This window comes from Electrona antarctica (assembly GCF_951216825.1).
Source record: "Electrona antarctica genome assembly, chromosome: 15".
Classification (NCBI taxonomy): Eukaryota; Metazoa; Chordata; class Actinopteri; order Myctophiformes; family Myctophidae; genus Electrona; species Electrona antarctica.
Window position 1 is genome coordinate 8,820,955 of NC_136796.1, and position 14,988 is coordinate 8,835,942.

General features: G+C 43.9%; 1 protein-coding gene across 2 annotated transcripts in view; it reads right to left on the minus strand.

Moving 5' to 3' along the window:
- The window catches only part of fbxl2 (F-box and leucine-rich repeat protein 2), a 47,434-nt gene that overhangs the window by 18,840 nt on the left and 13,606 nt on the right, over positions 1-14,988 (minus strand). For both annotated transcript variants that reach the window (XM_079522435.1, XM_079522434.1), the window contains exon 3: positions 4,924-4,978. In XM_079522435.1, coding sequence (XP_079378561.1) covers positions 4,924-4,978 — 55 coding nt within the window. The remainder of the gene's footprint in view (positions 1-4,923; positions 4,979-14,988) is intronic.

Here is a 14,988-nt window from a genome sequence, read left to right on the forward strand (position 1 = left end):
CGTTTGGTGTCTGTACACAAACTTTGTCCTACACAAACATTAAATTCCCATTAACAATGAATGGAGAATCTTACGTCATAGTAAGACACACGGGTGTGTTTTTTTTAATACCAATACTTTTTGAATACAGACACTAGTTCTACATTGCAGTATTTCACTTAAAGGGGCATTCCACTCATTTTCAACATTTTACTATGTCATTAATATACCATAGAGCTGTTGTGTAGAAATAATAAAAAGTCCCCCCCATTCTGTGTTTCCTAGAACTAGAGGTCTGAAAAAAATCATTAACATGGTGAAACACATCTTGATGACATCATCAAGATGTGTTTCACCATGTTAATGATTTTTTTCATAATTACAGTTCTAGGAAACACAGAATGGGGAGACTTTTTTATTATTTCCACACAACAGCTCTAAGGTATATTAATGACATAGTAAAATGTTGAAAATGGGTGGTTTTCCCCTTTAAGTAAAATATTTGAGCATATTTATTTTCCACCAGTGATTGTGAGGAACACTTAAATACAGTGGAGACAGAGACAGTGAAGAGGGCCAGAAAGGGGGGGGGAGCGGTGTGGTGCTTGTAAGTGTTATCGTTACATGCAGTCAAAATTAATAGCCCGTGGAGGGCTGTGTGCTGCTTAATGTCTCTGGGAGGTTTAGTTTGGTTTGGTGGTGCATTATGCAGAGAACACACACACAGTTTGACGTTTCCATGCGGCACGGCTTGACAACATGAAAACACCCTGTAAAACAAGCAAGTAGAAGGAAAACTAAACTAGATAAAGTGCCCCTCGGGGCACAGGTCTCCACCAGGGCAGGTCAGGTCGTGGCCTCCTTGGATGGCAATTGGATGATTTGAGGCCTTTCGTTTCCAAAAATGTGTTTTGCAAAAATCCACCTGTTGGTGGCGCTATAACAGGCCAATGTGAAAAGGGTGGGATATATTCCTCAGCCTAGTAGGAAAGTATGTGAAAGAATTCACGTAAATTGCACGCTGCGTTCATGATGTGAGGCTTTTTGTCCAAAACGCCAATGTTAGCCGATTAGGATGGAATATGAAATATTGGACAGATCCGTCTTGAACACATGACTATAGAGATAGTGTGTAACGATATGCAGGATATTTGGACAGAATCTGGAGGAGTAATAGCACAAAATGTGTTTTTCAAAAGTCGGCCCCCTGGTGGCGCTATAACAGGCCGTTCTGGAAAATTTGGGGCAGAGGTTCATCCAGGGAGTGTGTGTGCAAAATTTGGCATCGTCCGGGTTAAAGGTGCCGGACATTAGCTAGTAACAGACGGACGGACGGACGCACACACACACAGACTGAGCGCAAAACATACTCTCTCCCCATGCCTTCGGCCTGGTGGAGACAATGAATACAATAGTTAAGTAAGCCTTGCCAAGTCACGTGGCCCATAGGGCAGGAGCCTATCTCCCGTTTCTGTAGCGCGAGGCAGCTTGATGTACTGTACAATTACATCTCCTGGACATGATGGTATGTCTCAGGGACTTATAACCCCCAATGCAACCCTTTATGCCGAGGGCCAAGCAGGGAGGTATTGTCCCATTTTGAGACCCAATAGCCAAATTCCAATACCCCAAATCTTGGCCACTCGCTCACTCGCGCTCGATCACTCCGGCATGGCGGTGTTATGGCGAAATTGGTGACCTGACGAAATGTGTGACCATCTTGTGGACTTCACACAACTTACATGGAGGTCTTTAAATACGTGGCAATGGTGGCATGAATGAATACCGCTAGGTATTCTAATAAACAAACTGCAACAATTTACATTCGGACACTGACGTTATGTGATCGTCTACACGATTGTAACATATTTCAGCAGGTCACCAATTTCCCCGTAACACCACCATGCTGGAGTGACCCAGTGTGAGTGAGCGATTGGCCGAGATTTGGGGTGTTGGAATTTGACTAATGCCTCCCTGTCCTCTTGGTATGACCCGGGGATCGACCCGGGGATCGAACCCCGACCTCCCAGTCTCCGGGCGGACACTCTAACCACAAGGCCACTGAGCTGGTGATTTATTTTATTGCTACTGTATACTTGCTGTTCTGATTTCTTTATCACATTAACCTGAAACTGTGAAACTGTTATACCTGCTGCTATTTATATCTAGTGGATACACTATGTTTCCCACCTGCACAGGAAGCATGTCTGCCTTCCGTATTGCTATTTATCCCCGTCTATTTTTAATTGGTATGTGTATTAGACATTGTGCTGTATATTTGATTTGATGTGCTTTCCTTTTTTACTACATTTCTATCCCACGATATTGCAACCCATTTTTTCACCCAGTGTCAATTACTGTATCAAATGTAATCCTGTGAACCAGTTCCAACCAGTTCCTTTCACCTCCATCAGGCACCCCAGCTGGCCAGGGGGAGGCAGTTTAGAGACCAGGATTACTGCATGTTTTTTGTGAGGGTACCTACGCTAGGGGACACGGGGAGAACATGCAAACTCCACACAGAAAGGCCCTTTTGCCAACCCCACCCAGGGTATGGGGACTGCAGACGCGGAGGAGAGAACACGCCCCCAGCTGGAATCGAACCCAGGACCTTTTTACTCTGTGCTTTCCTGTCATTTGACTTGTTCTTTGTTTCTTTATTCTTTCTTTATTTCTTTCTTTACTCAAACTCTTCTTTGTAACTGCAATTACTGACAGCTGAGCTGAGTCTATCAACAGTGAATATGTGAATAAATACTGTACAGTCTATTAACAATGAATGGATATTTGCCTGTAATGACATGCCCCGAAATATGGCCTGTGCCAGGTTGAAAGTGGCTAACAGGCACCTGTCAAGGTTCAGTAGTCTAACATCCTAGTCATTTAGTGGAAGAAAACCTTTTACTTAAAACTCAACACATTCCTGACCTTAAATGACATTTCCTCCACTTTGTATGAACCCTCCAACACTACAGTCAGTGCACGCTCCGCCGTGCTGGGATGACGAAAAGTTCAGCAGCTACTCTGAAGAATCCTAGTAGCAGAGATCCGAAATCTAATTGGTAAAGATTATTCATGCATTAAACCCCAAGGCTACACGTGTACCCTTGCTCTACCTGGTAGGGAAATATTATTGTTAAACCAGATCTGATCCACTCAAGAGGGTAATGGAGGTTAAAGTCTTTAATTATAGGATGACTTGATCAAAGCTCCAAACTGTGGTCTTATACAGGGAGTGCCTGCCAACTGTTATTGTCTCCACCAGGCCGAAGGCATGGGGAGAGAGTATGTTTTGCACTCCGTCCGTGTGTCCGTCCGTCCGTCTGTTACCAGCTAATCTCCGGCACCGTTAACCCGGTCGATGCCAAATTTTGCACACACACTCCCTGGATGCCAACGATGAACCTCTGCCCCAATTTTTCCAGAACGGACAGTTATAGCGCCACCAGGAGGCCGACTTTTGAAAAAAATCTTTTTGGATATTAAAGTTATAGTAAGTGCCAGTGGAACTATAAAAAGTGGAACTGAAAAGTACACTATTTGGATCTGAGATGTAGTGGAGTAGATGTAAAAAGTATCGAAAATGTAAAATACTCCACTAATGTACTAAAAATTCCTAAAGTTTATACTTAAGCACAGTGCTTAAAAGGTAGAGAAGGTGATATTTTTTGGTTAAAACAAAAAGGTTTTTAGTTAAAAGGTTAAATCACTATATTATGATAGTAATCATTGCTATAGTGTTTATTCTCCAGTTCTTTAATAAACAGAAAATACATTTTCAGGTAGGTGACAAGATTTCAGCCAATCAGATGAGAGTAGCTCACCCTCCCAATGACGCAGAGATGGAGTACTTGTAGAGAGGCTGGGGAATTGGGAATTGGCTATACTAAATTGGGACTTGAAGGGGAGAAAATGTTTTTCTTTTGTCTTGAAGGGGCATGTTTTGCACAATAACAGTCTTTTCATTATGTCTGCCCACGATCTCTGTGATTCATACAGTAGGCTACGTTTGTTTACCTCAGTCACTGATACTAAAATCTGATATTTTATTTTTATTTTTTTCTATGAACCTGTGACTTGACACCCATACTGTTACGAAAATAAAAAAAGATTTTGAAAAGAAAGAAGAGAGTAGCTATTTATGAGCTTAATCTTTATATAGTGTTCCAGTTCCAATTTTGTCTGCTCATTTATTTGTGTCATCACTTACAATTCCACTTAATCTGTATTCTGACTGCGTTCTTTATCCTCATTGGATAGATCAGTTTCTGAAAATGCATTTTCTGTTTAATAAAAAGCTGGAGAGACATGGAGACTCCTGTTACTGAACAAACACTCTATAGCAATGACACAATATAGAGCGTCTTAACACTTATTTTAATCAAAGAAAATCACCCACACTACCTTTAAGTAAATGTACTTAGTTACTAGTTACTTGTCATGGGAAGTCCTGGTGGTGACAGAGAGCCAGTTTGACACTTTCCCCGCAGGAATTCTCTCTCTCCAGCTACAGGGCTTTCGCCCTCCGGCTCACGCAGCTTTGTCTCTGCCCTCACAAATTATCATTCTTACACAGTTCATTCATAATGGGCCAACTGCCACAATGCACTCTACTCTGGGAAAGGGAGGGAAGAGTCTCACGAGGCCTGCGGGTGGCGCCATGCCACATGCAACATTCCCAAAAGGTTTTCGTTTGCCTTTTCCAGCCAGAGAGACTCCTCCGACCCAATGCCCTGGTTTTGTTTTAATGTGCATTAGTGCACTAGCAGTGCACTAGCAGAGCCGAGAGACGGCCAGCACAGCGCAGCGCAGAGCAGCGCAGCGCAACGCAACACAGCGCAGCGCAGCGCAGAGCAGAGCAGCACAGAGCAGTGCAGCACAGCACAACACAGCACTCACGGAACCCTGGCCTGAGCTTACAGAGAGACAAGGAAAACAGCTTACCTTGGCCACCTGGGCGCACCTACACAGTGTTACCACGTCTAGGTAGGAGAAGATTCTGCGCAGAGACAGAGAGAGCGAGGGGGAGACAGAGAGAGGGACAGAGAGAGAGTCAGACAGAGAGAGAGGGACAGAGGGAGAATATAAATTCATTGATAACATGCTATAATAATAAACTATTAAGCAAGCCCTTTGTACTTTTGTCTTATGATGAATAGCAGGAATAGCTGATACAAGCTCACAATGTCTCACACCGTTTTGCTTTGTGAGCTTGTTGCGACCAGAGGTCGCAGTTAGCTATGAAACCTTGCGTTTTTGACACCTAACCCACAATCCCCGTCACTCTGTCACGTCACCTAACTCAAATCCCCGTCGCTAACCCCAGGCAAGCCCCCAGGTCATCGTGACATCAGCACCCTGGTCACCCCAGGCAAGCCCCCAGGTGCCCAGGTCATCGTGACATCACGTGACATCAGCCCCCATATATGGTGCCCAAGTCATTGTGATTTATTGGTCAAAGTTCATCCCATCCCAAAGCGACCGCACTCGCCCAGCAGTCTGACGTCACCCAGGCAGATGCGTTCACACGCCGATCTGCCCCAGTAGTACGACCAGGGCTGGCCGGTATATATAGGCCACATAGGCCATGGCCTAGGGCGGCAGATTGCCTAGGGCGGCAGTTAGGGCGGCAGTTAGGGCGGCAGTTAGGGCGGCAGATTGCCTAGGGCGGCAGTTAGCCCCCCCCCCCCCCCCCTACAGAATGTAAGCTTTCATATGATGTATTGTTCATTGAAATTGGAAAATATTTGAAAAGGATATGACCCTTTGAAACTTGTTGAACCAGAAAACCCAAAGTAGAAAAATTGCCCTGAAAAGATTTCAAAGATTTAGCACCTCTGAGCCCCAGGAATGGGTGTGACAATAGGTAGTTGTCTCTACCCCGTTGTGTCTCAAGTACTCAAGATACGCTCCAGTGCACAATTTCGTCAACAAATAAAAACTAGACTAAAATGTTAGGGAGGGACTAGTGGAGAAGAGATGCAGAAGAACTAAAAGACAAGTACCGTAATTGTATACCGTCATTTTAGTTTGGTTGTGCTCGGGTGTTGTGATATTTAGTCGACTAAAGCTAGACTAAAATAAATAATTTCAGGTGACTAAAATATAGGACAAAAACTAAATTATTTTTTATTCAGAAGACTGAGCAAAACAAAAACAAAAGAATTTCTGTCAAAATCAACACTGCAGGCACAGACAGACAGACAGACAGACAGACAGACAGACGTGTGAGAGCCCCCGGCCACAAAGGGCCACTGGGTCAGCTCAATCCATTAATCTGCCAATGACTAATCTCTGGCACTCAGACAAGCAAGGCCGCCACAGACAGACAGACAGACAGACAGACAGACAGACAGACAGACAGACAGACAGACAGACAGACAGAAAGACAGACACATCACCACCAGTGGTGTAAAGCAGTGGTTTTCAACCCTTTTCATATCAAGGCCCATTATTTATTCGGCATTTGAGCCACGGGCCACCACGGACCACCACGGACCACCACACGGACCACCACGGACCACCACACGGACCACCACACGGACCACCACGGGCCACCACACGGACCACCACACGGACCACCACACGGACCACCACACGGACCACCACACGGACCACCACGGACCACCACACGGACCACCACACGGACCACCACGGACCACCACACGGACCACCACACGGACCACCACGGACCACCACACGGACCACCACACGGACCACCACGGACCACCACACGGACCACCACACGGACCACCACTTGATGAGATTTAGCCTTTCAGACCCAAAACTTTGAATATTTTGTTGTCGGATAGGATTTTGTCCCATGCTGTATTGATGTTGGTACTATTAGGAGAGAAAACAGGCAAACGTTGATCAAAATGACAATTGTTTCCACTGTCTATGGTCCTGTCCAAAATTGATGGAGTTTTGGGGGAAGGTCGGGCAGGAAATACAGAAGATTGTCAATAAATATTGTACCAGAACCAAAGTTCTTCCTGCTCGGTCTATATCTAGAGGGACACAAGATAAAGCGTAATGAACAAATGTTTATAGATATATGTCTTTTACAAGCTAAGAGAGTGATAGCATTGACCTGGAAGAGGCCAGACAAACCAAGTATTACACAGTGGTTCAGGGAATTGTCTTTATGTTTACCTTTGGAAAAGATTACATACATTCTTAAGGACAAACAAGAAATGTTTCAGGAGGTGTGGGGCCGTTTTATAAGGTATATTAAGAACAATAATTTGTCACATTTAATGGATGGAGCTGAAGAGGAGTAGTGCTGTTGTCATTTTCTTTTTTGGTCATTGTTTTGTTTTCTTTGTATGAGTGATTTGGATGAAGCTGAAGAGGAGTAGTGCTGTTGTTTTTTTGTTTTGTCTTTTTTTGGTTATTGTTGTTTTGCTTTCTTTATATCAGTAATTGTCTTGTAATGTTCATTGTTGTTTCTTTGTATATTTGTATTGTCATTTGTGTGGAAAAAGGAAAATAAATACATTGTTGGAAAAAAAAAAGACAATTGTTCTACCTTCTAAATTAAGTAATGCAGATGTTTAACTCTTGAGATCATCATTTAGCTGGGGACCACCGGGAACCTCCTCAAGGACCACTGGTGGTCCCCGGACCACTGGTTGAAAACCACTGGAGTAGAGTAACTAAGTACATTTACTTAATAAGTAGTGTACTTATGTACACATTTGAGGTACTTTTACTTTACTGGAGAGTATTTCAAAATGTCTGTACATTTACTTCTACTCCACTACATTTCAGAGGCAAATGTACTTTTTACTCCACTACAATCATTTTAAACTTTTAGTTACTAGTTACTTTGAGATTTTGATTATTATTACAAAAGTTACAAAACATACATTAACGACTTCAGCCCTGTAAATATTTTTGGCTATTTGAAAACAGGCAATCTACAAGCTCACGATGTGACGCATTGTGAGCTTGTAGATCTTCTATTTTTTTATACATGATGCTATACATTTAAAAACTTGTGAAATGGGACATCCTGCATAATGAACACTTTCTACTTTTGGTACTTTAAGTACCAAGTAATTTTGATGCAAATATGTTTGCACTTTTACTCAAGTACATTTTGAATTGCGGACCTTTACTCGTAACAAAGTATTTCTACAATGCTATGCAAATGCTATGCCAATGATACTTTTACTTAGTAAAACATGCAAGTACTTTTTCCACCACTGCAGATCACAAACGTGCACACACACACGCGTGGACACACGGACGCAATAAGCACACACACGCGTGGGCACACGGACGCAATACGCACACACACGCGTGGGCACACGGACGCAATACGCACACACACGCGTGGGCACACGGACGCAATACGCACACCTCCACTTGAAGCTGCATCTCCCCGAGATGAAGGGCCCGTTATGGTTGGCTGCGAAGTGGCCGCAATTATTTTCATAAAGGAGGGCGTTCTTCTTCTGTCAGAGAAAGCGCCTGCTAGCTTATAGGACGGGTGACTGTTTGTTGTGTCCAGTGCAGCTGGGGTTCTGATCTGGAATGTCCCTTTAACCCCAGGAAACAGGAGCTCCCCATTGTTCTCCATTCGTATAGGCGCGGACAAAAGGGTGTGTGTGTGTGTGTGTGTGTGTGTGTGTGTGTGTCGGGCTCGGGGCATGTCGGGACATGTTTGTATAATCTATATAACAGTGTCTGAAGTCAAGAGGAGGGTGTCCTTGAAGAGCTGCTGCAGAAGCTATGCGAAGAAAACCCACAACGTATAACGCAATGTACACACACACACACACACACACACACACACACACACACACACACACACACACACACACACACACACACACACACACACACACACACACACACACACACACACACACACACACACACACACACACACACACACACACACACACACACACACACACACACACACACACACACACACACACACACACACCACACACACCACACACACACACACACACACACACACACACACAAAGAGTCCTTTAAGCCAGAGTTGTCCTTAGCAGTGTGCCGGTACGCGCGACACGCCGCGCAAACCAAGTACGACTCTGGCTTTAAATTGACCAGAGGCCACTGTGGCGCTGCAGAGTAATCAGGTGGAGGAACACTCCATCGATCTCCTGGCTACTAACTGGTAAACAAGCACAGCAACACTCGGTCACCCGGCCATTGATTTTAGTGGGGTTTAATCAGTGGTGCTAAACAGTAACTAAGTACATTTACTTAAGTGCTGCGTGCTTAAGTACAATTTTGAGGTATTTGTACTCTACTTGAGCATTTCCAATACTTTTACTTCTACTCTCCACTACATCCACTACATCTACCTCAAAGCACTGCTAGGCCTCACTCACACGGTCGCAACAGATTGCTGTATGCTTGTCGTATACAAAGGGTGTGACACAGCTTGCCCCAATGCATTTCCAATGGGAGTCACATGGTTTGACACAACATTTGTGTTGTATGAGGGGGAGGGGCGCAGTCGAAACACAGCTGAAAGCCATACAACAGCTTGTAGTGCAAAATGTGGACTACAAACCATGTGACTTCCATTGGAAATGCATTGGGGCGGCCATGACACTCACAACATTCATACAACAAGCATGCATCAATGTTTTAAAGGTCTGAGTGAGGCCCTATACCCCAAGCTCACACCTCAGGTCGAATCACCCGGAGGGTACTACCAAGCCACGCCCTGGTGGACACACCCAAGTCGAAACACCAAGGGCTCGACGTCCCCTTATCCCTAAACTGCTGCTTTTTTTTACGATTTTGAAAAACATTTTTGAATAGTGAAAATACACAATCTACAAGCTCACAACGTGCCAATGTAGATCGGCTAGTTGAACTATTCAAAACTTATTTTTGTAAATAGTAAAAAAGTAGTTTAGAGATAAGGGGTTTAGTATGGACGAAAATAGAGCCCCAAATGTCTTGATAGGAGCTTTCTGCATTCTGCCATAACAATGTGGAACAGCCTTCCCCCTGCGGTTGTTGGAGACATTTCATCAAGCAGCGTTCACGCCTTCAAGAAGAGGCTGAACAAATCCCAAACAAGTGACTGTTATCCCATAATAAAGCTCAAGGACTTTTAATCATCCAACATTCAGTTTTCAGTTTACACTTTACCCCTGACTGAGTAGCTGCAGTTCACTGATAGGCTCTTTGAATATGGTTTTCTTATAGAATGTATCTGCCAAAGCTTAATACAAAAAAAAAGAAATTAATACAAATCTCAGAGGCAAATATTGTACTTTTACTCCACTACATTTCGGCTTTTTTTCAAAAACATTTTCATACATTTGAAACCTTGAAATGGGACATTCTGCATAATGAGTACTTCTACTTTTGGTACTTCCAGTTGATGCCAATACGGAGTAGTTCTACATTGTAGTATTGATACTTTTACTTAAGTAAAACAATTGAGTCATTTTCCACCACTGGTTTTAATCACACACACACACACACACACACACACACACACACACATACACGTCACACACACACACACACAAACACACACGCACACAAACACACACACAAACACACACGCAGCGAACGTCCATTATGTCAGAGAGGGCCCTTGAGCCAGTCGCAGGGGGCCTTGCATGATGCACTTGCAAGCCAATCAGTCGAGTGAATTTCGATGAGCCCTCTTAGCACATTTGCCATCTGATAGAGTGCACTCCGTCCACTCCACAAGCACCGTGGTTAAGAATAGCTCTCTCTCTCTCTCTCTCTCTCAGGACACTATAGTAAACTGCACTGGCATCTGTTTCAAATGGCCTATAGGTGACTGACATGACACCAGCAGAGATTATGATGATGGCGAGAGGAGTTCTGCTCCATTTGATGCAGAAAAGCAGAGAGGAGTTGTGATGGTGTCGTAATGGTGATTTTACTTCTTTCTTGGTTGCATGTGGAAAAAAAGTAGTTGAACTCAAAAGTAGACGAACTCAACATTTAGTTGTTTTACGTTTTATTCTACAGAATGAACACTGGTCTGGTGGAAGACCAGTTGGTGCATCGGCCACATAACTCTGTCATGGTGTCTGAAGTTACATTCTATCCCCATCAGAGGCGTCACCAGAGCGAGCCACATCACTTCCTTGTTTTGCTCTGCAAGTAGGCTATGTGACGGGAGAATAGCGCTTGATGTCTTTACGGGGCTGCCTGGAGCCACACATTCACAGTCATATGAGCCGGGCGGTGGTTAGACGCCCGCACGGCATGGGTTTGTAAGGTAATCAAGCGCTCCCCTTCCCCAGTACAGCTACAGAGATGCGGAATCAGGTGCGAATTATATAAGTGATTGAAGGTGTGGGTTATCGGTGAAATTTACACCGGTCACGTGACGGTAACCAGCCAATCAGAATCAAGTATTGGGACTAACCGTTTTAGAACTGCTATTTTTCAATTCTCCACAGGCTGTCAAAGAACCTGATTTTAAACGGTTCTTTCACAGCGGAATATCATTTTACCACCACAGGTTTTACTACAGTCAGACACATGCAACAACACGTATCAATACCTTCACATTTGCATGAAGTTTGGAAAATAGGTCAAAAACACATCAATCAAATGGTAAATGGTGCATTTATACAGAGCCTTTATCCAAGGCGCTTTACATAGATTGTGCATCACAGTCACCCATTCACACACACATTCATACACCGATGGCGGAGGAAACCATGCAAGGCATGAACCTGCTCATTGGGAGCAATTAGGGGTTCAGCAGATGATGCACTTTATTGATTAGCTGCACTTTATCAAGGGAATGTGTGCAATATCGCAGTTTTTGGTGTGTTTCATGGTGTTTTTCTTTTCCTTCTGTGAATGTGTACATGTTATTTGTATGCAGCTGTGACTCTGTCTCCAAGACAAATTTCTCCTTAGGGAGACAAATAAAGACAACCTTGAACCTTGAGCATCTTGCTCAAGGACACTTCGACACTAAATCTGGGGGAGCCTGGGATTGAACTGTGAACCTTCGGGTTCCCAAGTGGCCACTCTAACTCCTGAGCTACTGCCGCCACCCCTAGGGATTCATTCACCTCGTAACCCCGGTCCTGGATGATAAAGCTATGTCAGGAGTTCGGAAAGTGGGGTCCAAGGACAGAGTTTAAAAATGGAACCAAATGGACATGGACTCGTAACTGCCAGTGTTATGAGAGTCCTTCAAATTAAAAAGTTTGCGATCATGTGAGGCTTTTCACCGATGAGTGAGGTCACAGAGGGCGCTACAGTTGTACTGTACTTGAAAATAACTTGAAAATAATTTGGGGACCCCCCCAAAATAATTTGGCGACCCCCCCCCCGAGGGGTCGCGACCCACAGGTTGAGAACCCCTGCTTTACACTGCTATTGATAGATGGTTGGGAGGGAGTCACGAACCCTGACCCAAAGGGCACAGAGCTCATCAGTAGCGTGCCAGTGTATATAGGAGCCATCCCCATCCAGCAGGGTCTGGACTGACTTAACCCATATACTGCCTCCTGTAGGAGCCATCCCCATCCAGCAGGGTCTGGACTGACTTAACCCATATACTGCCTTCTGTAGGAGCCATCCCCATCCAGCAGGGTCTGGACTGACTTAACCCATATACTGCCTCCTGTAGGAGCCATCCCCATCCAGCAGGGTCTGGACTGACTTAACCCATATACTGCCTCCTGTAGGAGCCATCCCCATCCAGCAGGGTCTCTAGACTGACTGAACTGTGGCTTCTCAAACTCCCTTTATTCATTCACATGACTTATCCAGACGTGGACAATGGCATTCTGAAGTTATATGTGACTTTGCCAGGTTTTCCAGGAGAGTGGGAAGCTGGGAACCCTTCCCTAGTCCCTACACAGAGTCCCATCTCAACCTATCCAAGCAAGCCAAAGGACGTCATGATAACGTTATGATGACGTCCTCCAGTGACTCCGGTGACGTTCAGGACTAGGCCAGATCACAGCCCATATGGGGATGATCTTTACGTCAGTTCCAGGACGTCTTCACCAGTTTAAATAATATATCTTATTCTGGGCCAGATCCGACTAGTTATGATATGACATAAGTTGATCTGGCCTCGATCGGACTCTCTGATTCATCCAGGGACATCCGTCTTAATGGGCAGAATTTATGTTGGTTGAAATCAGATAATATCCTGGGACAGATCTGACTAGTCTTGGTTTGACTTGATCTGGCCACAATCGAGACGTCACTAATTCGTCCGGGTCCTGACCGTGCTTGCTGGGATGACTAAAAACACTTCTTTAACCATTTCGAACCTTATACAATATTTTGAGCATTTGGAAAACAGCCAATCTCTAAGCTCATAACGCGTCGCAACACAGCACACTGCGAGCTTGTAGATCGCAACGCGTCGTGCTGCAACGTGTTGTGAGCTTGTAGATCGGCTATTTTCAGCAAGTGTAAAATCAGCCATTACAACGGCATCAAGGCCAGCCAAAATACATTTTAGTCGACTAAATCAACTGTAGATTTATAGTCTACTAAAATCTTATGATATTTAGTCGACTAAAACTAGACTAACACTAGTACTACAACATTCCAGGTGACAAAAATGTGACTAAAACAAAATGAAAACTATTCAGAAGACTATGACTAAAACTAAAATCACATCATTGATGTATTCTGATTAATTTCTGATGCCCGTTTCTGTGATTTCAGTATTTTCACCAACCTGTGAGTTATCCTAGGACTTCCAAAGAAGTGAACACCCGGAAATAATCACATAATAAAAAATAAAAAATGCAACCCCGTCCAATCTAATGCTAAAGAATTTAGAAAGGGCTAGGGCTGATTTATTTATTTACTCACTCTGGCAGTAAATGAGTTCATTAGGTTTAAGTTGATGAAAACAAGTCTAAAACTGGAAAAGATCAGAGTCTCGTTAAGTGAGAGAGGATACGTGAGGTCTGGTGGAATGTTGATGTGAGCGGTTTGCTGTGGTGGGGGTATGTATTGTTCGACTGATTTTGTTTTGTTTTTATTGTCTGTTTTTGCAGTCTTTTTTATCGTGTTTTGGGTTGTTATTCAATCCGTTTACTGCAAATTTATCATTGGAGGATGGTATGCATTGGAGGAGGAAGCTATTATGTATCTGCATATTACCCACATTTGGGGTATTGAATGCTTCTGTGGAAGTTGATGAAAGAAATAAAATAAAAACTCCCAACATCACACAGCTACATAATCCCATCTGTACGACATAACGGAACAAAGAGCAAAATTAAAAACACAAGTGACTTTTCTCTCTCTTCTTCAATCTGTCTGTGTTTAGCAGTTGTTGTTTTTTTGTTTAGTTGTTGTGTTTTATGTCCTGACATGGAGCAGTACACAACAGCATTCTCTTCTATCAGGGAAGTAATACCATTTGGCTGTCACTACATAGGTTTATGGCTCGCTCAATGCTCCAACGCAGCCCAGAGTGAAGAGAAGAGAGAGAGAGAGACACGGGAGACTGAGGATGCCTGTTGCTATAGTAACTCAGAGCAGACAGGAGTTTGGTACGTGTGCGTGCGTCTGTGTGTGTGTGTGTGTGTGTGTGTGTGTGTGTGTGTGTGTGTGTGTGTGTGTGTGTGTGTGTGTGTGTGTGTGTGTGTGCGTGCGTGTGTGTGTGTGGACTTGAATTACTATACTTGTGAGAGCCAATTGTCCACACAAGTATAGCGCAATCTGAGAAATAGACGTAATGTTTCGAGGACCATTTTCCTGGTCCTCACAAGAAGAATAGTTGCTTTACTATGGTTAAAACATACAGATAGGATTACAATTAGGAAAAGATTCAGGTTAGGTTGAGGATTAGAAGTTTAGGGTTGCTTCAGCCTCCCAATAACTCATTGTGGGGGTTAGCAGAGATGGAGTACTCGTAAAGAGGCTGGGGAATTGGGAATTGGCTTTACTAAATTTGGACTTGAAGGGGAGAAAATGTTCCTTTTTTCTTTTGTCTTGAAGGGGCATGTTTTGCGCAATAAT